Source organism: Bubalus kerabau, chromosome 1, assembly GCF_029407905.1.
Source record: "Bubalus kerabau isolate K-KA32 ecotype Philippines breed swamp buffalo chromosome 1, PCC_UOA_SB_1v2, whole genome shotgun sequence".
Taxonomy (NCBI): Eukaryota; Metazoa; Chordata; class Mammalia; order Artiodactyla; family Bovidae; genus Bubalus; species Bubalus kerabau.
Window position 1 is genome coordinate 181,250,701 of NC_073624.1, and position 26,250 is coordinate 181,276,950.

General features: G+C 55.1%; 1 protein-coding gene across 5 annotated transcripts in view; it reads right to left on the reverse strand.

Annotated features, from left to right (window-relative positions):
• Window positions 1–26,250, reverse strand: part of NFIX (nuclear factor I X) — a 98,264-nt gene that overhangs the window by 67,607 nt on the left and 4,407 nt on the right. For 3 of the 5 annotated variants that reach the window (XM_055543272.1, XM_055543244.1, XM_055543258.1), the window contains exon 2: window positions 2,080–2,611. In XM_055543272.1, coding sequence (XP_055399247.1) covers window positions 2,080–2,611 — 532 coding nt within the window. Of the gene's footprint in view, window positions 1–2,079; window positions 2,612–2,966; window positions 2,991–3,623; window positions 3,708–26,250 lie in introns of those variants that run through there. The other 2 variants (XM_055543251.1, XM_055543266.1) reach the window with 2 other exon arrangements.

Here is a 26,250-nt window from a genome sequence, read left to right on the forward strand (position 1 = left end):
GCCCCCTGCTAGCAGCAGTAAAAAATACGACCTAAAATAAAAGAAGTCAGGGAAATAGCTCAGCTACAGGATCCAGCTACAGAGCAAGGTAGAGGAAGCTGGCTCAGGAGGAAGATGGGTATTGGTTTCACCTTAGGGGCCCTAGGTCCAAAATTGGAAGGTACAGCAGCCCCTCTAAGAGGAGCTATCTGATAGACGCAAGCTCAGGTCTTCAAGTCTGCCCCAATCCACTTCCAATACCACTACCTCCCATTCTGATTTGCTGCACAGACAGAGAAGCAGGGAATAACTTTTAATTTTTGCTTTGGTCTCCTTTCCAGAACGAAAAAAGATGAACAAGGAAGAGGACCAGCAGTTGGTCATTCTTTGTGAGGGGGCTATGATAGTCACACAGGGCCAGGTACAGGCCTAGAAAGATCGACAGAGGGAAATACAGTGGGGAGGGGGGGAGGGGGTGGTGTCCACTGCCTCCATCCAACCACCAAAGCCACTTCTCAGAAGAGAGAATGAGCAAGAAGAGAGGCCTAAAATATCACCTTTTCCTCCTCCTGAGTTTCCCAATATATAAACTCTCAGTGCTAATCCGAATCGAGTCCTCAACCCTGACGCAATACTGAAAGTGCCCCAAAATTTCCTTTTTGGATTAAGTCATCTCTCTCCTCCCAACATCCCAAACAGGCAAGGGGGTAACCACAGCAGAAAAGTGAGTTGCTTTTCTTTTTTGTGAATGAACAGGAAGGAAGATACACACACACACACATATTTGCGGGGAAAGAACATTCACTAGAGTTGAAGTTAAGCCACATTCTCTTACATTCGCATGAAGAGAGAAAGAAGGGGGGAAAAGGAGGGGGAAACGTTGGAATGGTGGAAAGGAAAAAAAAAAACACAGAAAGAGAAAGGTTTGGTAGCCCTCTCATTACAAGTTGGTTGGGCATAATGTAAACACACTTCTGCCTTGCTTAATCACAGAGTGCCGCCCGTTTAGGTTTCAAAGGCGGCAGTAAATTGGGCGTAGCTGAGTGGAGGCTAAAAATTAACCAGCCATCTCTGTTTCAATTTGTAAGAAAACAAAAGCGGAAAGAAATTATAAAAAGGGAAAGGGTAGGGAGGGAAAAAAAAAAAAAGGAACAGAGGAGAACTGAACCACCGCAACCCAAAATGCAGGGTGAAATTGGAAAAGCAAAGAGGAGAGAGAACACAAAAGGAAAAGGAGATTTTGCAGAGTTTTGATTGTTTGTTTCTTTAAGACCTCTTCCACTGCAATGCTTGCTCCCCCCCACCCCCAGCAGAGGTGTTGGGGCTTGGGGCATCCACTCCCGGAGGGTCTCACTACTTCAGCTGAGACCCGCAGGGGAAGGGGCGGTAAAGGGGAAGAGCGCAAGGGAGCTCTGCTCATTTTCACTCTCTACGAAATCGAATGACTTTTCTCCTCTCTGTCAGCCAAATCCCAGCCAAAACAGCTCCTGCCTGGGCATCTGGGCCCCAGAATCTGCCCGCCTCTGCCTTCTTTCCTCTTTTCTATTCATTCTGTTTCAGATCCCAGGGTTTTACACGCCCCTCTCTCCACCGAACCACTGCCCACCCCGCTTGTGCCAAATCTGGCTTCTCCCCAGGACTTGAAGGGAAGCTGCAGGAAAGCCGGTAGGTACCTGCCCCCCAATACTTTTTCTGACTCATTTAAAATCAGAGCAAGGAGAGGTGGGTTGTTTTTTTTTTTTTTTTTTTTTTTTTGGTGATGGTGGTGGTGTTCCTCAGAAACTCTCACCATCGCGGGCATCCTGGCCCCAGTCCTAGGACCTGCAGCGTCTTTTGAGTCCTCCAAAGATGGAGAAGCACGAAAATCAAATCGGTAACATGGCAAATGAGCAGAGGAAGAATGGAGCAAGTGGAGGGAAACAGAAGGGAAAGGGGAACATCAAAGGAGCTGCAGGCCTCAGCAGAACGGGTGCACCAGTTAGGCCCCTGGTGTGTCCATGCAAGGATCCCTTGGAAGGAAGAGGTACAATAAACAGAACAAATGCCAGCAAGTAAAATAAAATGGGGCGGAGGGAGAAGGGGGCATTGAGAGCGACCTACCCGGAGTGTGGACAAAGTAAGCCAGATAAAGATCCAGTTCTTTGATTGTGACTCCAATGTGATGTGGCTGCACGCACAGGCCGGGGTTCGAGCACTGGGGCGACTTGTAGAGCCGCTCCCCGTCAGTACTTTCCAGGGGGATTCCCTTAAACAAAATCACCATGACCAGGTCCAGCCTCCACACCTTGTCGGCCTGGCGAAGGCAGTCAATCCGCCGGATCTTGCCCTTCTGGTCGGGGTTGGAGAGCACACAGCACGGGGGCTTCTTGCCCGTGATGGTCAGCACAAAGTCCTCCCGGAACTCGGGCCGGATGTCTTTGCGCAGCTTGGCCAGCAGCCGGGATGCCCACTTCTGCTTGATCTCGGGCTTCTCGCCCAGCAGCTCGTCCTTCACCGCCCGCTCCTCGTCCTTCGACATCCGCTTCTCGTGCTTCTTGAAGTACTTGCGCTTCCGCGCCTGCAGGTTGAACCAGGTGTAGGAGAAGGCGCGGACGTGAGGCAGCAGCGCCTCGATGAACGGGTGGAACTCATCCTGCAGGCGGCAAGCCGGGAGCATGCGGGGCGAGGGGAGACGGGAGGAGGGGAAGACAGGGTGAGGGGGGGGAAAGAGAAAAGGAGAAAAGAAGCGTTAGAAAGGGGGCACAAGGAAAATCGCCTTCTCCTCCTCCTCCTCCCTCCCCCCCCCCACGACAATTTTCTCTTGCAATTGTTCTAGGAAAGTGTGGTCTGGAGCCGCCACCAGCCTAGCCTGCCGCTCGCTCCCATCTCAGCCTCAGCAGCCAGACAGAGACACCCAGAGCCTGAGCACACACCTATTCTCTCTCTCTCTCTCCCTCACTCACTCACACACACGCGCGCACAGACAACGTTGCCGTCCACACACACACACGCTGCTGGTATCCCCGCCAGGCTCTGTCGCGCCCATGACATCTCCATGTTCTATGCAGTCTCGAACTCGTGTCAGCTCGCCCCGGCACGAAGTCCAGTCTGCCCGAATGCCCGTGGACGCACACGCGGGGCAGGCGAGGGCCGCTTCACGCCCCGACACCGGTAGGTTTTTGGCCACCCCCAGAAGAGCGAACATGACATCCACGAGTCAGCGAGCCAGGAAACGGATTTGGCTTCCCCCTCCCCAGGCTGTTTTCATTCTCTCTTCTGCTCCGATTGGAACATCCACCCCAGCATTTTTTAAATCAGATCTAAATCCTAAATATGTGATTTCAGCTTTGTTATCGACACCAATACTAATGTTAACCACAGTCATAAGGAACAAAACGCTTCTTGTTAGCACAAATAAGGTGGTGGTCTCAGCCACAGTAGGGTTAAAAGCTACGGGGGGCATCCTGTGCCCCGTCCCCACTGACCCCTTCACCCTCTTTCCCACTCAGTCAGGTGACAGAGGGCCGGGCTCTCGCTTTTTGTTTTTTGTTTTTTTTTTTTTTTCCTTTTTTTCTTTTTCTTTTTTGCTTGTTTGCTTGTTTGAAGTTTAAATAATAATTGATTTCTGTTTACAAAAATAAAACTGGAAAAAAATAAATAATTACCATTGATCTGAAGCACCCGGCAAAGCCCAACGCCCGATTCTGAGCTTCTGGACTCAACAGAGTTGTGAGTTGGGGGCGGGTGGGGGGAGGGGGCGGGGGAGGAGCAGGGGAGGAAGGTAAATGTTTTAAAGGGGGTTATTATTGGTGTTCTGGGGACTAGGGGCCGGGCTTGGGTGGATTCTCAAACCCTTCCCCCTCCCCCCCCCATGCTCCACTGCACAGAAGGGGGAAATTAATATTTTTTTTAAAGGAGCAAAAAGAAAGGTCAGGGATAGCAAGCAGAGAGAGGGAGCGAGTCGATTACCACACACGCCAGGTAAACAAAAGCCAACAAAAAAAATTTTCTTTTTTCAGTTTCACCCCCTGTGCATCCGCTTCCAGCTTTTTTAAAAAATAAATAAATAAAAGAAAAATATACAAAATTTAAAAGTCAAAAACCTACCTCCCACCCCACCCCACCCCCAACACACAACACGCCCTACCCCACCCCTGTGCAAAACAAAAACAAAAACAAAAACGGGGGTGGGGGGAATCGGCAGCTGAAGAAAAAGGCTTTCGGCTTTGGCAGCGGCACAGGGGTGTAAACTTCGGGCTGCCTCCCTCCGCCTCTGAGCCTGATCGCAGGCAGAGGGGGAGCTCACAGATTCCCGGGGAAGAGGACGAGTTCGGACCGGCTGCAGACCGTCGCTGGCAGAAGCGTGCAAAAGAGGGAGGGAGCGAGGGAGGGAAGGAGGGAGGGAAGGAGAGAGAGAGAGGGAGAGAGGGAGGACGTGGATGGGGCTGTGTGTGTGAGTGTGTTGTGTGTGTGCGTGTTTGTGTGTATGTGTGTGCGCTGGTTGGGTTTGGGTTTTTTTTTTTTTTTTTTTGCTTCTTTTCTCTCTCTCAAACTCCCTCTCTCTCTCCCCTTTCATGCTCAATCCCCATCCATTCGCTGGTGCCAAAGCCAGTAAAAAGGGTGGGGGGGGAGAAAGGGGGGAGGGAGACAGAGAAGGATCCACCTATTTGGCAATGAGACATCCTCGAGCAGCCAATGGCTGCGTCCAAGGGGAGGAGGGAACCGGGAGAGCGGAGAGGGTGGGGAGAGCCCCCGGCAGTTGGAGACCAAAAACAATTTGCCCAATCGACAAGTTCACGTCTAATGAACAAGCAAAGTCCAGCAGTTATGAATTTTTCATTCCAGGCTCCCACTCGGGTCTATTTGGCAGTGGCCACCCAGCAAATCTGAAGGGGGTTGAGGGGGACTGGGACTGAGAAAGACATAGAATTTTTTTTTAAGCCAGAAAAATAAATAAATAAAGGCCTGACTCCGGGCGGGCTGGCGGGCGGGAGGGAGCCCCAGAAGGCCTTGGGGAAAGCAGCTGCGCCTTCTCTCTGTGTTTTGGTTTCAGTCTCTTTCTCTAAGACCCGCACACTCTTTTTCTGGTTCTATTTCTTTTTTTATTTATGGGACGCACAGGGGCGAGTGGAAGTTTTCCTCCCCGGCCATACACACGAGCCTGCCTGCCGGGCTATGAATAGAAAGAGAAGAAGAAAGAGAGCTTGGAAAGTGCCCATGCCAGCAGCACTTCCAGGGCAGGGACCCGGCGCCCAGGGTGCGGCCACCCCTTCCCCCAGGCTGGCGGCGCTCCCCGGAGCGCTCCCAGACTGGGAGGCAGGCCCCCAGCACTGCCCGGCCTCCCTCTCCCCAGCCCCCATCCAGCTCGGTGCCTCCCTCGGCCCACACCCAGCCACACACGCTCCATTAGCGGTGAAGAGGGATGCCAACGCAGTGCAGCTCCGATGGAGAAACTGCAACAGTTTATTAAAATAGCCTCCTGTCACAGCACTCCGCTGACAAGCACTACACTCAGCCACAAACACAGCAGCCAACCCCAGGGGGAAGTGACAAAGGCAGGAAGGTGGACACGACTTCCAGACCCTGAGCCTCGCCACCGCCACCCCCGAACCACCAGTGCCTCCTAAACTCTTAGTTCTTTGCGCTCTCCAGCTCTGCCTGCTCCCCTTGCTCTGTGTTTAGAGTTCCTTGGCTGGAGGAGGGTGAACACTCACCTATGCCCTGTTCAATTCAGATTAAAGGGCCCAAACCATACGGAGCAAGGTATAAGAGCATAAAATAAGAAACCTAATGGAAGGGAGGGAGCTAAGAAAGGAAACAAGGCAGAAGAGAGCCCTGTCAGGAAACGTGAGACAGCCTTGGGGAAACCGAGTCACCCGAACGCGCTCCCCGGGGGTCCCTGCTCTGGGCCTTCCTCCCCAGGGAAGGGGAGCATGGGGCAGGGCAGCCAGGAGTGTGGAAGTCTCCGCGGGGTCCTTTCTGGTAGGGGCTCCGGAGCAGCCAAGCTTTAGGCCTTTGTAAAGCAGTTAAGGAGACAGTTATTAAAAAAATGGAAGAGCGGAGGAGGAGGTTAACACCGACTGAGAGAGGCTGACCCTACTCAGAAACCAGTTCCTACAGCTGTCCTCTCCCCAGGTGAGGCTCAGCCCTCAGCTGGCAACAGAAAGGTCACTGCTCACTCTCGCCCCTTTCTTCCCCATCTGAAACCCTCAGTGGCCTTTAAGCCCAGCGGAAAGATTCGAGGAAGAGGGCCAGGGGTGTGCCCCAACAGAACATGCAGCCCTGAGCCATTGCTGGACCCAGACAATGGGGAAGGCGCCACCCAGCACCTGGTACCCCAGGCCAGGCCCTGACTGGCCTGAGTGAGGTCATGGGCAGCCCGAGAGAAACAGTTAAGAGGGGAGAGAGCAAGAGGCAGGTGTCACTGCAAGACAGGCCTCTTAGGGTGGCATTCAGTAACTAACATCACGTTAATAACCACCTTCGGTCCAGTTAGCCAAGGATGTTAGCTGAGTAACATAAGATACCAAACCTTGCCTCTCCATCTCAAGATGAGATGAAACAAAAAATAAGTAAATGAAGTCAAGATGAGATGGTAGAAACTACAAGTGAGTTTATATTTGGCATGGTGTGTTTCTCTGGTATTTTGATTCATACTAAATGCTGGACACCGAACAGAAAATGGCCAGAGTGAGCCTCCTGAAAAATTGTATCATGCTCCCCTCACAGACCACCCTGCCAGGTGCTCAACATGGGTCAACTCTGAATCCCAGTGGTACAGTTGGGCAGGTGGCAGGGGAGACAATGGGTAGAAGGATTCCACTGGAAGTTAGGGAAACAGGACAAGATCTTGGATGAAGGGAGAGGTCAAAGGTCAATGGAATAGTGGAGAGACTGGACAGAAAAGTGGCCCCGGACAACCAGGGGAGTGTCTCAGTGGAGCCTGGGGACCCACTGTGCCCCCTCAACTCTCCCTTAACAGTAGGAGCAAGCTGGCCCTTCCCAGGGGAGGTACGGGGAAGGAGAACAATCACCATTTGTCCTTCACTTGCCCTGCTGGTGGGGTGGCCAGCAACCTTGAAGGTGGGCTGAGGGACTCCCGGGCAGCACTCTCCCCTCACCCTGCTCCTTCAGAGGGAGGCCTTCCTGGGTGAGCAGCCAGGGGAGGGTGGTGAGAAGATCTCTCTCCCTCCTGCGGGGCACACTGAGAAGAATTGCTAGGGTTCCAGGAGAAACACTTGGCGTGCCCCACCCCTATAGCCCCCTCCTCCTGAATGCCACTGGTGGCAGCTCTGGGTCCTGGACACGCCCCCCAGAAGCCCCAGACAAAAGGGAACTGTCCCCCTTTTGTTACAAGAGCAGAGAGGCTCCTTCTGGAAGATTACCTGTCCCAGACCCAGCCTCCTTCTCTTCTCCCCTTGGTCTCAGGTCTCGGCTAGGAGCTCAGATACTCTGCACCCTGCACCCCGAAGACAGCCAAGACACACTCACACCAAAAAAACCCTCTGAGGATTCAAGGCTTCTCCAGGGCTGAGTCACCCACAAATGCAAGGGCTCAGGGGCTGGAAGGAGCAAGGGGACAGGCAGGCCTTGGAGGAGAAGGAGAGGGGAGGGAAGAAAGGGAATGAGAGAAAAAGCAACGAAGGGGTAAGGAAGCCAGTGATGCTGGTGAGAGAGCAGTGAGCAAAAAAAGAAAATTGAAGACAACAAAGGAAAAAACTTAAGCAAAATTTGGAAGGGAAGGTATTTTCCCTCATTTAAAACAAAAATCTGAGAAGTCAGAGATTAGACTTTTAAAATTCACATGAGCTTTTAGTTTGTGGAAAGGAATTTTTCTGCCTTTGCTCGAGAAAGGCCTCTCTCATTACTGTCACGTATATAGAATTTGATTTTTTTTTTTAAGCAACAGTTTTCACGGAAACATTTCTGAAATACCCGTGCTGGTTTTAGCCATCACTAGGAAAAATGTGCCTTCAAAAGAAAAAGAATGAACAGGCCGCAGGAAGGAAAAAAAAAGAGGAATAGGGAGAGGGAGAAAGAAAGAGAGAAGGAAGACCAATACTGAGAAAAACAAGCTGGGCCCAAAACTGCAAAAAGAGAGGACAGAGAAGGAAGGAAAGAGGACACAGCTGAAAAGGAAAAATGAGCAAGGAGAAAAGATAAGGACTCTAGGACAGGGGCGAAAAAAGAGAAAAAGAAGAGGACGAGGAAGAAGGAAAACTAGCTAAAGTGACTGCTTCTAGCTTGAGAAAGTTAAATGTGTCATTTTTCCAAAAATCGACAGAACCAAAGAGGCCTTGTGGATTATTTGAGGGAAAACAGGGACATGTGTACAGAATCTCACTCATATAGACAGTATTCAAAATCTTCAAGGAAACAAAATAATTTTCCCAGCCTGAGACAGGTTTTGCAGTTGACTTATACCTGCCAATAGTGAAACATCTAGAAGTGCAAAAAACTGATATCTTTAAAAACGGGGTCCCTGTTTGGAGGTCACCTTATCTTAAAAAAAAAAATTCTTTTTGTCTACATCCTGCCTTCTTTAAGGCTCAGATTTATTCTTTCAGACTCTGGACACATACTAATTTTATATCTGTCTGTGTTAATTTGGAGAACTATACGCAAAGAGTGCAAATGACTCACAAAACCTACTTAGGATTTACCAGACATATCAGGATCCATTGTACTACTGTATATCTGCAGCCTAGTGAAAAAAGACGCAAGAAATTTTAAAAGGCCACAGATAGAGACCTGATGAGCCAGTTTAATTCCTGGGATTTTATAAGTCAGCCTGGGTCTGAACTGAAAAGAAGCTAACTACATATCTCTGAGCTCTCCCATCTTGTTCCACAGAAGGGGTACAAGAAAGCAGTGGCCCGACTCCCCGACAGAAATGGAAAGAGAACCACCGTAGGCAGCAAAAGGAAGGGGCTGGCTGCTTATCTGAGAGGTGGGTGGGGCCTCCCCTTGCTGAGGGGGCAGGCAGGAAGGGGCTCTGCAGCCAGTGTAAAGTCATCCAAGCCTCTGGAACCGCCAAGCATGGAAACCAGAAAATGCACATTGCGAGGAGGCTCGAAGAATTTGGACAAAGCGGGTTTTTGGCTGACTTGGGCCTGTTTTCCTCTGCTCAGGAATGGCGGGCCCGGACAGGGTTTTCTGGCACCCTCAGCTGGCTGAGTGGACTTGCCCCACACCCCGGGCTGAGTCTAGGACCAGGCCTGCCTCAGAATCAGGCTGTGCTCTCCTCTCCTATGAACCGACCCCCACTCCTTCCCTTCCTTTTCTCCTCAGGACTACAAACCCTGAGCGGTGGCCTGGGATCAGGCCAACAGGCAGCGTAGTTCTGGCTCCGAACACCACCCTGCTCCAGGCACATCTCCCCTCTCCCTCCTGGCCCTGAATAAAATCGGGTGGGAAGGGAGGTGTTGGGGAAGACAGTCTATTCTCTCTGGTGCAACTGGAAATTGTTTACTTTCATTGTTTACAGAGTCGAAGAAGCAAAACCCTTGTCTTTAATTCACTACCTAGACTGAAACTTTCTTGTATCACCAAATAGATGCAAAAGCCGGGTGGGTCGGAGCCCAGTCATCCATCCAGGGGTCTACTTGAGGATGGGAGCCTCCGAAGATAAGAACACCCAGGACAGATGACAGCCGAGGGCTTCACAGGGCGAGGGCAATGCGAAGCCTGAGCCTCACCCACCCACCACATTGGTCTGCAAAGTGTCACTCCTGGTGACCAAGGGCCCGGGGAAGAAGGAAGAACCCCACAAGCCAACTTTACAACTTTCACTAAAGGAGAACTGAAAAACTGACAAGAGGCACGGGAAGGGGAGACAAGCACGTGAAGATGAGGTCTGTGCCCAGCACATTGTGAAAATATCTGGAGGGCGAGAGAGGAGGCCAGAACAAACAGCAAAATATTGAAAACCCAAAGCCCAGCCGCCAACTACCAACCCCAGAAAAAGCCTGGGGATCCTCCAGGGAGGACAGTCCTTTCCCTTCCCCCACCGCTCGCCCATGCGCTTTGGAGGCAACTCCTGCGGCCTTCACAGGTCCTCTTGGTGGGCTCCTGCCCTGACACCTCCTTGTTTGCCGGGTCTATTGCCTCTGCCACAGGAGAAAAGGGCCAGGGCAAGAGGGGAGTTTCTCTGAGCTCCGGGTGCCCTCTGCCTGGTCTGCACTCCCCTCGGCCCAGAGAGAACCTCTTTCTTGCAGTTGCTGTGGCAACAGGCAGTGCCCAGAGTCTGGGGCAGAGAGCCGGTGGCCAGGATGGGAACAGCCCGAGGTTTTCACTGCTCCGAGGGCTCGGGGAGCTGGGCGGGCCCTGTTCAGGGAAGCGGCTTCCCCCAAATGTACAATTTTAGGAGTTGGAAGTAAGACATTTTTCAATCCCTCAAAATGCATTGTCCCCTGCCGCCCAACTATTTTATTATCAGGATCACTGCCAAGGAAATCAGAGACTCCTCATTCCCCTGGTGTGGAGCCCCTTCGGAGGCTGGCACCAGGGTGCTCAGAGCTTAGGACTGTGCCCACCCCTCGGCCACAATCCATCCCTCACTGGCTCCCTTTCTTTCTTACCCTCTCTCCCCCTCTTGTGTCCTCCAGCTCCAACACAAACTGTTTGCATGGGAAGTCTCCCTCTATGACCCGATTCAGCACACACAAGAGAAAACTGTGGGCGACAGACCCGACGTCCTAACGAACTTGAGTTAATTAATGCTAAGGAAGAAAAGAGGCGCCCTCGCTCTGTTGAATCACGGTTCACTAGCCCTTTCAGTTTGCTGTGGGTGGAGGAAAAAAAAAAAGAGGCTTTTTGGTTCAAATATTTTTGGGGGGCGAAGGGAAAACAAAAACACCGCAGAAGGGCCGAGGAGGGCGAAGCTGTCAGTACCTGCCCAAGGGAGCCGAGGCAAGGGTAGCCAAGCGCTCTCCCCCAAGCTCTGGGCCTGAACGGTGCTGGGAAGGCGAGAAAGGGTTGGATAGGGGAGGGGATTATCCACTGATTGCCGGCTTGTTCAAATAAATCGCTCAAGAAAAATTACACTGTCAGACTGCAAGACACAGACATATACATATATATTTTTTAAAGCCCAAACCCAGCAACTCGATTTCATCAGAGCCGTGAAAATGTTTTAACAGTGTAGAAAACTGAAGTACGGATGACATAAGAACAAAAACTTTAAGTGTGCAGAAAAAAAAAAAAAAGACGAGGTGGTAATGGGGAGGGGAGAACAGCTGCAATTTTGCTTTCCAGATGTTGACAGCAAAATGTAATTGGCATGGAACATCTTCCTTACCACTTTTTATCCTTTGGTCCTGAGATGTTAAAATCCCACAGCTAAACCTAAGTCTTCAGAGTTTCCAGGCGTGGTGCACACGTGGATGGGTCAGGAAGTCTCCGTGGGCCACATGCCTGTGAGTTTTTTTTTATCAGCCCACTAACTTTACAAGCCCTCCCACCATTCCTCAGTGGGGAGACCAGAGCAAAACAGGGTGGAGAGCATTGTTATTTAAATAATAGTTATTATTATTTTGTAACCCTCGGCCTTTACTTTTGAGGCTGTGCCTTCCTTTAAAAAAATACAACAAACTTTTAAACTTAAGTGTGACACATAGAAAGAAAGCACATAGTTCTAAGGCTTCCACTCAATATGTTTTCACAAAGTGAACACACCTGTATACCCCCACCCAGATTAAGAAATAGAACATTTTCAGCACCGCTCAAGGGGCCTTCAGTTTTTCAACTCCAGTGTTCTCATAATTCATATGTCTTAGAAATAGATCCTGCCCACACCGGTAGCCTCAAATTTGAGCACCTAAGTATACACGTGCATTACAGAGATGAGTGTACTACTCATGTGACCATAAAAATTCATAGTGTAAAGAAGCCTCTTGAATCCTCACTGCTGCAGAGGGGTATCTACACCTCTGTCTGTCTCCTTCTGTGTCTGCCCTACTCTGATCCCTTCAACAGGGCAACCAACTGCGCAGTGGTGTTAGCAGACTAGCAGGGCAAATGTGGGAGACATACAGGGCCCACCAAGCTCAATTCAACAGAATAGCCACAGTGTCTGAGGGGGAGTAAGCAGGCAGGAACTGGGGGGCCCTGGTATGCGTGGGTTGTAAAAGAAATGTGGCTCTGCAGAGTCAGGGGTTCCTGAAGAGTGAATGAGCATCTATCAGGACAGACTCTCCTCATCCCTGTCCAGAAGAGCCTCCCAGGGAGAGGAAGGGGGTGGTGTCTGCAGAAGGGGGCCTACAGTGTGAGGGGGTCCTGAGGTGGGGCTGGGAGGCCCAACTCCGCTGCAGCTGCCTCCACCTTCCCTGAATCCAGCCCCAGCTGGCTCCCCCGTCACTTTCACTCGCACTAAATTTACTTTATAATTTTAAAATTAAATTTTAAAAAAAGCAGGAAAGAGAAAGCACTGAAGGCAAAATACCTCCCACAATATCTCTCCGAGGGGGAAAAAAGTTTCTGCTTATGTAAAAAAAAAATGAATGCAAGGGATTGCTGAAAAGTCTAAGCACCGAATAACAAGGAAAATAAAAGACGAACACATTTAATTGAAAACACCTGAGGTAAATAAATAAATAACTCCCTCTGCAACTCAAAGCCACTGTACAAGCCCTTACCCCCAATTTCTTGCCCAGTTTCACCTTTCCTTTCTCATGGCAGCTGTGTCTTCCCGGAGCACGGCAGAAGCTTCTCTTCCTTTCAAGCCCGTCCACCCCCTACACCTGGGGGAATGACCAAGGCAGCAGCTTCCTCTCTGAGGAGCCTGGAGCAAACCTCTGCAATCCTTATGAAGAGCTTCTTCTTTCTATTCTCATATCTCCCCAGGCTGTTCCCACCACTGCCCTGGACCCTGCACTCCTGCCCCAAATCTAGGCCCTGTGGTTAGCAGCACCATGGTGGGGCTGCACACCAGGCTCAGCCCAAGTAGGCAGCTCTCCCCTCTACTAAGGGCACAGGGCTGCCAAGGCAAGCTCTCGAGGACTGAATTTTCTCTTCCTATTGCATATGAGGTTGGAAAGAAAGAACTGTTCTGCTTCATTTAAAATATGACAAGGGATCTGAGCTCTATGAGCCTACAATCTTTAGAAATATTTGATTACTTGTGTTTTTTTGGGGGGGACGGGGGAGAGTTGCAGGGCAAGATTCTGCATCTGAGACTCTACACCCGACAGCCACCCGGGTTTGACTCTCCCACCAGCCAGCGGCCAGGGAAACACGCCCTCGGCTGGCACGGGGGTACCAGAGCCCGGCTCCTTTCTTCCCTTCTTTTTTAAATCGCTCTAGCGAAAACCAGGCAGTGGGTCAGGGCCCAGAGGCGGGGGAGGGACGAGGAGAGGGTTGTCTCTGAAGAGCGGGGAAAAAGGAAAGGGAGGCTCCAACTCCGGGAGAAGAACGGCGGCAGAGGCAAGTTTCCCGGCTTGTGCCAGTTTGGGGATTTGCGAATCAGACCAGAGCGGAGGGAAGGCAGTTGAGAAAAAAAAAAAAAAAGCCTGCATTAAAACTAACCAGCTTTGCCTAAAAGTGCGCCTTCCACCCTTTAAATAAGACAATGCTGAGGGGAGAGGAGAGACGAGTTATTTCTCACTCTTTAATTATTCCAATGCTTAGCATTATTAAAAAAAAAAAACCACACACATTAGCCAATGATATATTCTAACCCTCAACAAAGCTGGTATTTTTCTCTGATTACAGACTTTGCCGTGGCAAACCCGGGCTCCGACGACAGAGGCAGTGCAGAAGCGCGCTCCTAAATGAGAGACAATTTTATTAAAATCATAATCATTCCTCGCATTTCTCTAGCGCCTTTTCAGCGGCAGACATCCCAGGTGCCCCACGCCGGTTCTACCAGGGAACCGGCGACCGAAAAGCTCAGTCGCCTGGCGAGGCTTGAGCTCCACCGACTGCCGGCATATATATCCCCCCCCACCCCGCCTTTTTTTTTTTTTTTTAATGCGTTTCCATTATCCAGCCTCTGTCTCACGTTAAGAAAAAAAAAAGTACAAAAACTCCTTTACAATTTTGAAAATAATTTTTTTAGAGAAGAGGGGAAATATGACCCGAAGAATAAAAAGAGAGGAAAGGAGAGCTAAGTGTGGTCTGGAAGCTTGGGGGGAGTGGATGCGGCGGGGATGGGGCACCTCTGGGTCAAGAGTACGGAGCACAGTGTCAACCGCTGCCCCGGGTCACCTCCCCAGTCGCAGCTGGAGAGGGCTGAGTCATCTGCACGTGGAAAAAGAAAAGGACCTAACACCATCAAAGCGCCCTGAAGTAATTCGGGTGACGAGAAGTCGGGTTTATGACTGGCTTCCGAGAGGCGGATCGGAGCGCTTTCTCTGAATGCCGGGGGCTGCTAGAGCTTGGCGGGGTGGGGGTGGGGTGGAGGAGGCGGGGGGAGGCTTTCACTAGGGAGATGCCAACCAGACATTAGCCTCCCCCTCCAACAGGTTAAGTCGGGGCCCACTCGGCGCACATGTTCTTTTTCCACTTTTCCTCTTCTCCCGTCCTGGCCTGCCCAGAAGTGCTGCAAAATGGCTGGTAGCAATGGGTAGAGAGGCCTTAGCGCCCCAAATTCAAGAAGTCAGGGCCCAGGGAAGGCGGTGTCGATCAGAGTAGATCTGGAGGGGAAATTTTGTGTAAAGGTTCTCAGAAGCTGCGCAACTCCCGCGGCCTGAGGGCGGAAAAGAGGGAAAGGGAAAGCGCATTTTCTGCCACTTAGTCACATTTCTTCCCTGTGTTCGCCGGAGGCCAAACGCCCCCAAACCCAGCCAACCCTTGAAACAAACAAAAATGCTCCCCTGCTAAATTTCCCCCGCCCTTATTCACACACAAAAAGAGGCGACTTGAGGAGAGATGGGGAGGCTCGTCCCGAAGCTTAGGGTCTGGCGGCTGAGGCGAGCACGAGGGATTCTCTCCATACTGACGCCCCAAAGTTGCCCTCGGATTCTGGGGCACTTAAGCTCTAAACGTCCTTCGAGCGGCCAAAGAGCAGGAATCATGAATTTCGCATTCTTTGCAAAGCCCTATCTCGCATTATCGCCCGTTGGATGTAGAGAGGCCACCGGAGGAAGGGCAGAGGCCACTGAGGCCCCGAGCCCCACCCCGCGCGTCCGGGGAAGGGACCCAACCAGTCTCGAGGCCAAAACGCCGCCATCTGAGCCCCTCTGGCGCAGGCCTCCGGTGCTGCAAATGGCTAAAGTCCCAGCATGAGAACCAGGCCGGCCCTCGACGCCCGCGCCGGGTCCCTTTCTGCTGGGCCGCGGGGAAGGTTGGGCCGCGCCCCGGGCGAGAGGGTGTCGCGCCTGCGCAGTGCAGGGTCCGAAGGATGCCACAGCCCCCCTCAGAGTGTAGTCGGCGTCATTCTGGGACTTCGGCTGCGAGGCAAACGCCCAAAGCCTCGCCTATTGCCACTTTCCCTTCACACCCGTTCCCGGGCTCCCCTCGCCTGCCCGCGGGGGCAGCGGCCCTTTCACTCCTCACTCAGCGCTAGTTCCGAGCGGTTCCGCCACGGGAGCGACCCAACTTTGTGCCACAGGCGCTTTCCGAATCCGGGGCTTTAGCACCCCTCTTCCCGCCTTTTCGCCCGGCGCACGCGCACACCCGACTTTGCTCAGGGCCCTCCAAGTGTCCCGGCCGTCCGCACCATCGAGGGCTGTGCGCGCCCCTCTACCCTATGGTGTGCGGCCCACGCAAGTGACGACAGTCAGGACCCAAGTTCCGTGCATGGAAAACACCCAGCCCTCCCCTTGCCTGAGCTCAAGGCAGGCCTCCCCACCACCCACACCCATCTATGTTCCCCCTATCCAAGCGTAAGCCATTTGAAACGGGTCGGGGACCTGTCACACGCGAAAAGAATACCCGGGAGGCGACAATGAAAGAAGCTGTTGGCGGCAGGAACCTGGCTAGGGGCATACCCTGGGGCTAGCACACAGGCACCGGCGGCGCGTCTCCGCCGGAGTTTCCACAGATATACAAGCGGACTAGGGGGCTTCAGGGCGACGTGAGGGACCTCCTGGATCCTCTCTTCCGGGCGCTTGGGAGAAGGCACGGAAGGCGATCTTTCTTCCGCCGGGCCCGGAGCATCCGGAGCGCTTTGGTTGAGCAGTGGGGCTGTCTAAGGAGTCCTGGGACACCCTCCCCCACCTCCGTTCAGCCCTGCGCTTCTATTTTAAGACGTCTCCCATCCCTCCAAAACCCACCCACACTCGCTCCTGAGGTCCAAAGTGCGCACAGGGAACCCGCCTCCAAGCCCCCGGGCGCACCTGAGGGAAAGTCCAGGAGGGCTGGTAGCGCGCGGCCTGAGCTGCCAAGCTGGACTCAGGGGGGGCACATGGAAGTTTCGCCCGAGATGCCGGGCGCGGGAGGCGGGGGGGCGTTAAATGGCCTCTTTGTGGAGAGGAATTGCGGGCCGTCACTCAGGATTAATTTAAGCAGCAACAGCAAACACACCAAAAAGCAATGTCTCGCCGCCAACACCCACCCCCGCAATTGTGTTTCGGGTAGGGCTGAGGGATTCAGTGATGTAGCTCGGCCTTTCGCGGGAAGGGGGGTCCCTAGCCTTTAAGAACGACGGGCGTCCACACTTGAGGGGGCAACTCCCACCTCGCCCCACGGCCCCTGCAAGGAGAAATGTGTGTGTGCGCGTGTGTTTTTTGCATGTTTGGGAAGAAGCCGAATAGGGATGGTAAAACCCAAGTACAAACGTGGAGCGGAATGGGGGGGAGGTTCTTACTTGTAAGAAATATATACATAAAGGTACAAATTTCCAATATAAATATAGCACATGCAGGGGCGCCACTGGGCACCCGTTCTGGGGCGTCTCACCTGAGCCCCTGGGACATTTGGGGAGGCGGGTGTTCCAAGAGAAATGGAAGCGATGGGAACTAGGCCTCCGGGTCCCAGTCCCCTCCCCTCCAAGCCTGAATGCGGCTTTGCCGCCAGGTGCCCTGGGCGGCCTGGCAGGTGTGCAGCTCACGTGAAATACACGCGTGTGCAGACTGGGGAGGTGCGTGCCCGCGTGGGCCTGTTGCCATGTGCGTGGGCACCGGCAGTTCCTGCAGGCTCATCTACCCACCTAAGCTCGGGCGGGACCCCCAGTGCCGGCGCTGGGCAGTACTCGCGCTCTGAACACCGTTCAGGATGTAAGCAGGAGTGCAAGTGCGTGATGTGTGTGTGTGTGTGTGTGTGTGTGTGTGTGCGCGCGCGCGCGCGCGCGTCTGTGTATATGTATGTGTGCCAGTCCCCCATCTGATGTTGGGCAAGGGTATATATTTATGGAAGGTGTGCTTCCAGCAGTCCCAGTGTGGTGTGGGGCCTGCGTATGCGCAGAGCAGGCAGTGCCTGGGATCCCGGTCGCCGGCGCCAGGCTAGGGAACGTTGGCCACTCGGGTCTGAGCTTCTGTGCTAGAGCTTGCTTATGTGCGTGCGCGCGCCCGAGTGTCCGCAGACCCGGGAGTGCGCCCACCCAGGCGCCCCGTCGGGGCCGCTGCGCCGGGTGTGCGCATGTGCTTGCCCTAAGAGCCGCCACGTGCGCCGGGGCCGCCGTCGCCGCCACGCTGAGCCAGGATTTGGCCCCTGAGCGGGCCAGGGGGCAGGGCCCGCCGCCGCCCGGCGGGTCTCAGCGGGATGTCGTTGGAGCGGTGTTGGTTTTGGCCGTGGCTGCTCTAATGGGGGAAGCCCCGGGGAGCGGACGGGGGTGGAACAAAGAAGAGGAAAGCAAGGGAAAGAGGGCTGCAGAGGAGGAGGAGGAAGCGCACTGGAATGCGGAGGTCCCTGGGGAGTAAGGGTGCAGGGCAGCCCAGGTCCCCTGGGCATGGCTGGGGACGAGGGACTTGCCTGAAGCCTAAGGCTGCCACTCCCACCCCTCACTGTAGATGGAGACATTAGTTTTGCAGACACCTCTCTGCCTTCCAGAACCCTGGCCCCAGCCAAAGGCTCTGCAGGCTGCAGCCACCATGGGCCACAGCAGCAAAGTGACATTTGGGCTGGAGGGCATGGTTCGCGTTTCCTCAGTGGAGGGCAGACCGTTTGAGCCCTTTTAAGCAATGAACCAGGAGGCCCCTTCCCCTGTTTTTTTGCCTGGGTTGCTTAGGACCTCAGTTTTCCCCATCTGGGGAATGGGAAGGGAACTCCCATGGGGAGGGTCAGAAGGAGGAATGTCATTTGCATAGGACTGGGTTGAAAAGCAGGGTGATCTGTTTCAGTCTTGCTTGCCCCTGGGGGCCTTGCTGAGTACTTCTGCCATCCCACTTCTAGCCTCGTGACCTTGGCACTTAACCTTCTGGCCTCTGTTTCCTCATCTGTAAAACAGGTTACTCATACCTGCCTCCCGCTGGGGAGGTTACAGGAGGTCACGTGCACCCGCCCACCCGCTGCCCAGGCATAATTGCTCTGGAGTTGCTAGCTGTTATTTTTATTGTGAAGTCTATGGCTGTGACAAGCTGTGACGCTTGGTGTGATCGCGTGAGGCTGGCTGTGTGTGTGACTGTGCCGCTGTGTGTGTGTGCGTGTGTGTGACAGGTTGTGTGTGAGACTGTGCGTGGACGACAGATTGTGCCGGTGTGCGGCAGTGCCTGTGACAGGCTGTCACTGCGCGACAGACTGCGGGTGGCGGGGTGTTGCGCGTACCGACTGTGAGTGGAGATGAAGTGGTGTGTGGGGCTGGGACCAGGGGACCCCCACAAACCTACCTCAGTGAGGGTCTGGCTGACAGACGAGATTCTCGGGGCCTGGGGGTAGGTCAGTCCAGTGTCCTGTCCACCTTGCCCTTTCTATTGTGCAGCGGGATCCCACCTGCTTACAAACCTTGGGAGGTGACCCTATGATGGAGCCTACCCCTCCCCAGGGGGATGCACTGTGTCAGCTCAGATACCCATCTCCACCCCCAGGAAGGTCATCAGGATCCTCAGGGCATGAAGGATCCTAGGCCCGGCTGGCTTTGGTGAGGGACACACACCCTGAGCCTGTTTTCCACAATTTCCCTGAGCTCCAGGCCTGGGGAGGGCTGGTGGAGACCCAGAGAAGGAGGGATTTAGGGAAAGACCAAGAAAAGCCAAGAGAGAAATGGAGGAAGAAGATGAGAAAAACAGAGACTTCCTAGGAACTGGCGAACCTAGAGTTGCTTGAGGTCTGGGCCTCCAGTCAGGGTGGACACCCATCAGGTTTTTGGAAATGCCAGCTGACACCTACAAGCATTGCTTGTGCCCCAGGCCTTGTGCTCAGACCCCACTTTTAAGGGACTCACTGCTCCCTTCACTGATTTCAACCCAGTCACTCGTCTAATCAGTGTGGGATTCTGCTTCTTACACCCCTTCCTGGGGCCAAGCGCCTCCTTCTACACTTGGAGAAACTGAGGCTGAGAAAGGGGAGGGGACCCATCTGAGTACCCACTCACGGCCAGGAGACCTGAGAAATCAGGACTCCAGGCTTTGTGTCATGCACTTCCCCAGTGGGGAAAAACCTCACCAGCTGGAAAAACCCCAGGGCCTGTGGGTTGGGGGCAGTACCCTCCAAACCCCACCCTGCCCCCCTCGGTGTGTCATGTGTGCGCTGGGTGTATGTTCTGGGGAGTGCTATGATCCTCGGCTGTCACGTGTCTGGTGTCACAAGCCACGGCATGATGTGTGTGTCCCTCTGCTAGTGTAGGCCTCTGTGTGTCTGTGTGTCCGTTCAGGACCGGCCCCTGCCAGAGAGAGGGGAGAAGTGTCGAAGCACCCCCCCACCCCACCCCCCCGAAAGTGTGTCTTTGATACTTGCAGCCTCGGCAGCGAAAAACAAGTTTCCACAGGGCCGCCTTGGGCTGAGGCCAGGCCGTCCTCAAATAACATTTGAAGTTACTTAGCAAACTTTGTTTAGTGCCGAGAGAGGCGGGCACCAGGCTGGGGTGGGGGGGGTGGGGGTGCGGGCAGTAAACCGGTTCCTCCTAAGGCCCTTGTCCCTCTGTGGGCACAAGTGCCTAGCATGGGGCTTGGTTCCCCCAACCCCATCTCTGGGGAAGGGGAACAGAAATCTTCAAGCCCAGGGTGGGAGGGGGTAGGCTTATCGGAGCAGGGGTGCTCCCCAAATGAAGCCTGGCTTTTCCCATTTCTGTCCAGACCCTGGGCTTGGAGAGAAATGCCCGCCTGGTCTCCCTGGGGCCCAGAGGCTGATACCAGGCCCTAGGGTCAGTTCAGAAGTGGGAGTGTCTGCACTTCTCCGTCACCCCCTTTCTGCAGCCCAGCTCTGCCAACCTCGAGGCTGGTTGCACGAGCTGGTTTGAAGCATGTTTCCTCCTCCAGATGCACACACACAAGCACCCAGAAAGCCCCCTTTGAGCCCATATGCTCGGCCCCCCAAACCCTCTCTTCCAAGGTCTCCAGCCTCAGGCAGCAGAGGCCAGAGAGCCAGCAATGGCAGGTTTGGAAGTGAGGTTGGCGCCTATGGGAGGGGGAGGGGAAGGAGATGCCAAAAATGGTGAGCCATTACAGGCAAGCAGGCGAGAGAGGGAGGAAGCAAGCAGGGAAGATGGAAGCCAGGCGGGCATCCTCTCTGAGCTCCGGGATGCAAAGGGGCAGCGGGAAAAGCAGGCTGGGCCCTTCCATGGAGCGGGCATGGGGGACAAGCCCCAGGTGGCACACGGCGGGCAGGGGGCCCAGGAGGTGCCCAGCGTTCCCCCACCCCCACCTCAAGCTTCGAAATGGAGACTGGCAGCAGCAGCCGCTCGGCTCTGCCCGGGCATGGGGTGGGGGTGGCGGACAGGCAGGACGCCAAACCAAATGCCACCAGGCTGGGCACAAGGGTTGCCAGCCAGCAGTGCCGACCCCACCAGCTCTGGTCCAGAGCCCTCACACCTGGAGCTTTGGGGGTGGAGGGAAATGGGGGTCCAGCGGTGGGAATTGGGGGTCCAGCAGACAAAGCTGGGTCCCCTCAAGCCATGGGCAGGTCCCCAAGACCCTACAAAGATGGCGCAGCCTGGCACTGCCAGGGAGACAGGCTGGGTAAAAATAAACTGGACCCGCCCCGAGGGAGCTAAATTGAGGGGCCCAGGTGGAAGTGCCACTCCGGGCCACCAGCTGCCCCAGCCCCACCCCCAGCTCAGAGCAGCCCAGTTGAAAGCACCCAGTGCCCATCGAGTCCCGGTTTTTATAGAGAAGAGGCCCTGGCCATCTTGTCCCCGGGTCTTAGGCCGGCAGCCACAAGTATGGATAACGGATGACCTCAGACAGCAGCAACAAGAGGCTGTGCGTTCCAGGTGGATGGTGCAGGCAACCAGGCTAAGTCACATACCCCTGACCTCCGCACCGCCCCGTGGAGAGGGCAGAGGACCTGGTAGGCCACACTTGAGCCATGGCAGAGCAACCAAGTTAAAAGTCAACACTGAGCCACGAGGCCACCAGACCACCTTCGCTAAAAACCATGGCTGCCCAGCACTTCCGAGGGCCCTACCTGTTCTCGTTCCCCCATAATACCTATCGCAGTCTCAAATACTGGACACTCCCTTGTTTATCGGGTTCACAGTCTACCCTCCCACCAGGGCTGGCACCTTCACTGATTTTGCTCCTTGCCGAGACCCCGGGGCCTAGAACAGGGCTGGCACCCAGGAGGTGCTTAGCAAATATTTGTGGAAGGAATGCACAGGCCCCCGGCTGCACCCCCAGCATGCGGGCTCCGGTGAGGCGCCCGGCAAGGTGTGGGAGAGGGTGTTGGGCCCTGCCAGGAAGGTGAGGACAAGCCTGGCCAGTGGGTGTGCAGAGAGGGTGGGATCCATCCACTCTCATTCTGAGCCCTGGGACAGAAGAAGAGCTGAAGGTCAGAGCTGTAACGAGGGTTCAAGGGTCAACAGCTAGGACACGCTTTGAATGGGGGCCGAGAGAGCCACTCTGAAATTTCATGAAGGCCAGAAAATAAGCTAGATTTTTCTCCCATCAGTAAGATTTAGGATAGTGGTGATCAGAGAAGAGAGCAAGACTCTACCATCTTCTAGCCCTTGGCCCTGATACAGGACACGTCTTCTCTGAATCTGTTTTTCATCTATCGAATCAAGCACTTCCTTCACATCAAGTACTGTTTTAAAGCACTTGGGATAAACCAACTCCTCTGATCCTTTCCACAACCCTAGGAGAGGAAACTGAGGCCCAGAGAAGTTGAACGACTTGCCCAAGGTCACACAGCTACTGAGTAACAAAGCCAGGATTCACACCCAGGAAATTGGCTCAGAGGTCCCACTCTCCTAATAATGTCCAAATGTCCCAAACGCCAACAGTGCCGAAGTGGAACAACACGGTCTAACATACTGTCAGACACATACATGGGCACAGCTAACCCTCACCATATCCACCTCGTGTGGAAGGATTCACGGAGACAAGCTTGGGAGGCACATAGCTCAGGTCAAGACACAGCGCGCATTCAGCACACTTTGGCCATTGCTGCGATTCTGAGATCCAACACTCATGCACTTATTATCCTCTGAAAGATTTTCTTCCTGTAAGACTCCATCAGCCACCTTTCTTCTACTCTTTCTCCAGAGTCAGAAATGAGGAGTCAACGGCCAGAGCATTAATGAGACAGCCGCACAGAGAACCAGAGCCTCAGGGGTCAGCCTCCATCCTGGACTGTCTCAGTGGCTGCCAGAAGCAAGACTGTGAAATGGGGGCCCAGAGGCAGGGGTGTTGTGGGCAGAGGTGGGCATGTGGCCTCGTAGGAGTATCCCCCAGGCGTCAACGAACCAGCACTGGGACTCAGAGCTCTCAGTTCCATCAGGAGAGGCTGTGGTGGTTGGATCTACCGCTTAAAGACAGCTGGGAGCAGGGCAGGCAGGTAGAAGGGAAGGTACAAGGAGGGCAGGTCTCACCTCTGAGGCTCCATTTCCAAGCAGGGCCAAGTGGCCCAGGTGTGAATGGGTGTGTGGGTGTGACCCTCATCCCCGTGTGCTGGAGCAACACGGGATTGTGTACGTGCCCCACCATTTGTGCCCAGGCTTGTGTGTCTGTGAGGTGGGGGGAGGCGTGCATTTGTTGACAATACCTGGGTCCTGGTGAGCAAGACAGTGTGAGACACTGTGCTAGCCAGACTTGTCCGGGTGTATTTGTGTGTGTGCACACATGCACTCTGTGGGTGTCAGGGGCTACCCGGACTCAGGTGTGTGTGACTGTGTGTATCTAACAATATACTAGAGCCGAGTTTTTCCACTTCAGCCCAACGGTTGACACGAGGGCTGGATCATTGTTTGCGGTTGGGGTCACTTCTGTGTCCTGCGGGTGCTGGGTGCCTCCCTGGCTCCCACCCACTAGATGCCAGCAGCAAACTCCCCTCCAAGTGTGACGACCAGATGTTTTCAAGCATCGCAAGGTGTGTGTGTATCACCGTGTGTCTGAGAGAGTCACTGCGTGCGTGTGCCGTGCACTTTTCGCCACACATCTGCGGGGCTGTGTGCTGTTGGGTGGTGGCGGGGCCTGTGTCTCATGGTGTCTCATTGGTGGCCATGCGTGCCCCAGAGTTGGCACCCATGCGCGTGACCCCGTGCACGGAGCCCAAGTCGCTATGTTTGGTGTGGCGGGGGCATCTCTAAGTGTCTGTGTGTGAAGAGAGCCCCTCTGTGTGGGAGCCCCAGTGTCTGCGTGCTCCTGTGTGCCATGCCTGTGTGACGACGTGATTCTTTGTGCCTGTGTGTGCCAGTGACCGTGTGCCACTTTGTGGGAGACGGACCCAGAATAAACCCCCAAGATGATTCAACTGAAGCCGATATTTGGATGGACCATCTCGGATGATTAGGCCCTCACCCCACCCACCCAGCTCCTGGCTGCCCCGGACAGAAAGCTGCTTCCTGGGGCCAAAAGGGTGGGGTGCTTCTCCAAGTTGCCCCTTCCTCCAGCTCTGCTCCTGCAGATTCAGGTGGGGACAGACCCCCGCCTTTGCCTGATATATGCCAGGAAGGCTGGCACGGAGCTTCCAACCGAGGGGCAGGGTTCTGGGCAGTGGTGGTGGCACTGCCCCCTGCCTGCTGCTGGCCACCACCCCCAGTCTCTGCTCAGGGTGGGGCCCGGTGGGGGGAGAGCTCCCCAGTGCAACCCCGGCTTCCGATTGGCTATGGAGCGCCGCAGTGCCCGCCACCCGCCTCCCCCTCCCCGGCTGGCGCAGCCACATCGGTAGTGATGGCAAACGCAGCTCGGAGTTCTGGGCACAGCTGCGCCTCGCAGAGGCCTGCCAGCCCCACCAGAAGCCAGACACCCCAGCTCCGTGCCCCCGACCCCTCCCCACCCGCCCGCCCACCCAACCCGGCAGCAAAGTCACCCCAGCCACTGCTCGCTCAGGCTGCCAGGCCCAGTCCACCCAGCCCCCTCGCCCGCTGGGCCTGTGCCCCCTTTGGCCCAGCCCGCTTGGGGGCCCAGGCCCCTGCACGAGGCCACTCCCGCCCTCAGAGGGGCTCCTCCGGAGTGGGGGGGAGGCGGCAAGGAAGGGGGGCGGGGAAGGGGGGAGCTAGCCCTTCTTTTAGTGAACGCGCCCAGAGCTGGAGCCAAAAATCGAGGAGGAGAGATATTCAGACAGAGCCAAGATGCGTTTGGCAGGAGGAGAGAGAGGGAGAGAGGGAGCGGGAGGAGGGGATGAGAGAGGGAGGAAAGAGAGGGGGCAGGGGAAATCAGGGAGGGGGCTTCAGTTTCCAAACCATGCTCTCAGAGCCTCCGAGGGTCAGCAGGGCGGTGCAGGGGCGGGGGACCTGGGGCCGACTTGGCCCTGGGGGCAGTGGGCTCAGGCCCATGGAGACAGCCGGACACCCCAGCTGGCCAGGCCAAGACGGACACGGGCAGAAGCCAAGATCAATGTGCGCCGGGCAGACAGAGCGAGGCCTGTGGGCGGCCCAAACATACACCCGCACCTCACCACACAACGGGCTTCTGTCCATGCCGGGCCAGGGGCAAGGGTGGGGCCCACAGCAGGGCCACCACGGCCGCCAGACCTCAGGGGAAGCCTCGGAGAGGCCGGCCCACTCCCAGCCGCTAGTTTGGTCGCCATAGTGGGCCCTTCGCAAGGTGCCGAGAGGCCAGGGGAGGCCACGGAGAGGGGTCCCAGTGGAGAAACACCAATCGATGGTCACCGGGACAAGCCCAGGACACACAGCGCCATGGGGGTGATACCTGTCAGCCCACACAGGGAAATGGGTACGCCAACACAGGTGGACACAGACAGGCCGTCCCACACAGTAAGACACACTGATACACACTTGTTGTGACGGCCAGACACGGGAGGCTTCGATCGATGATTTGTTTAGTGACGTACCGTAGCGGCACTGTGACACAAAGACCACATCGGGCATCCTGACACCCATGGTGACACACCCCTACCTCTGTGTCACCTCGATACACAGAGATGGAGCTGGGGATGACCCTCAGAGACAGCAGGCAGCATCTACTGGCACACCCTCGGAGACACAGGGACCCTCGAAAAGGGAGCCACGCAGACACGCACAGCCACCTTCCGGGAAACGGTCCTCTGCGGCTCGCCATGCCGACGAACACACACGTGAATCCGGAAGACTCCGGGGAGCTGCTCAGGGGTGTCCCCCTACCCGGTCCCTTCACCTCTACATCCAGGGGTTTGGGGTTAGGAAAGCGCAGACTGCATTCTCTCCCCTCCCCCCGCCACTAGAAGGGACAGGACCCCCTCCTCAGCGCTGTGCTGGAGGGAAGCACGGGAGTCCAGGCCTCCTCAGCTTCTCAGTCCAGCTGGAGGAAATTGTGAGACACCCTCCCCCCCCGCCCCCTGTGCCTGCACTTCAGGAGCAGAAAACAGGAACCAAGGGGACCAGAAAGGCCAGGCTCCCAGGGGGCTGGAAATGGAAGCCAGTGGTCCGACACTGACCACCAGGGAGCCTTTGCTGCCAGCCACAGCTGCACGCCCGCCCCCTGCCCATACCCACAATGCCCACTGGACCCTGTCAAGTGCCTTCGTAGGGTCCTGCACAGGCATCCCATCCCCACGATGGGCCCAGGTGACGATATGCCCTGATGCAGACACAGAAATGACTCTGGAGCCACGAGGATGTCAACACCAGGACCCACCCAGATTCCTAGGTTTTTTTGACCCACTCACATCTGAAGACTCATGTGTACACACCCTTGCACACTCTGGCCCAAGGCCTCAGAGCCTGGCCTCAAAGCCAGCTTGGTCGAAGTCAGGGAAAAGACCAGGGGCAACTGAAGCCCCCCACGAATGCCATCTGGTTCCCACAGGGCAGCCCAGGTCTTGGCTCTCTCTCTGCCCCCTCCCTTACCCCCACCATCACCTCTCCCTGTCTTGAACCCC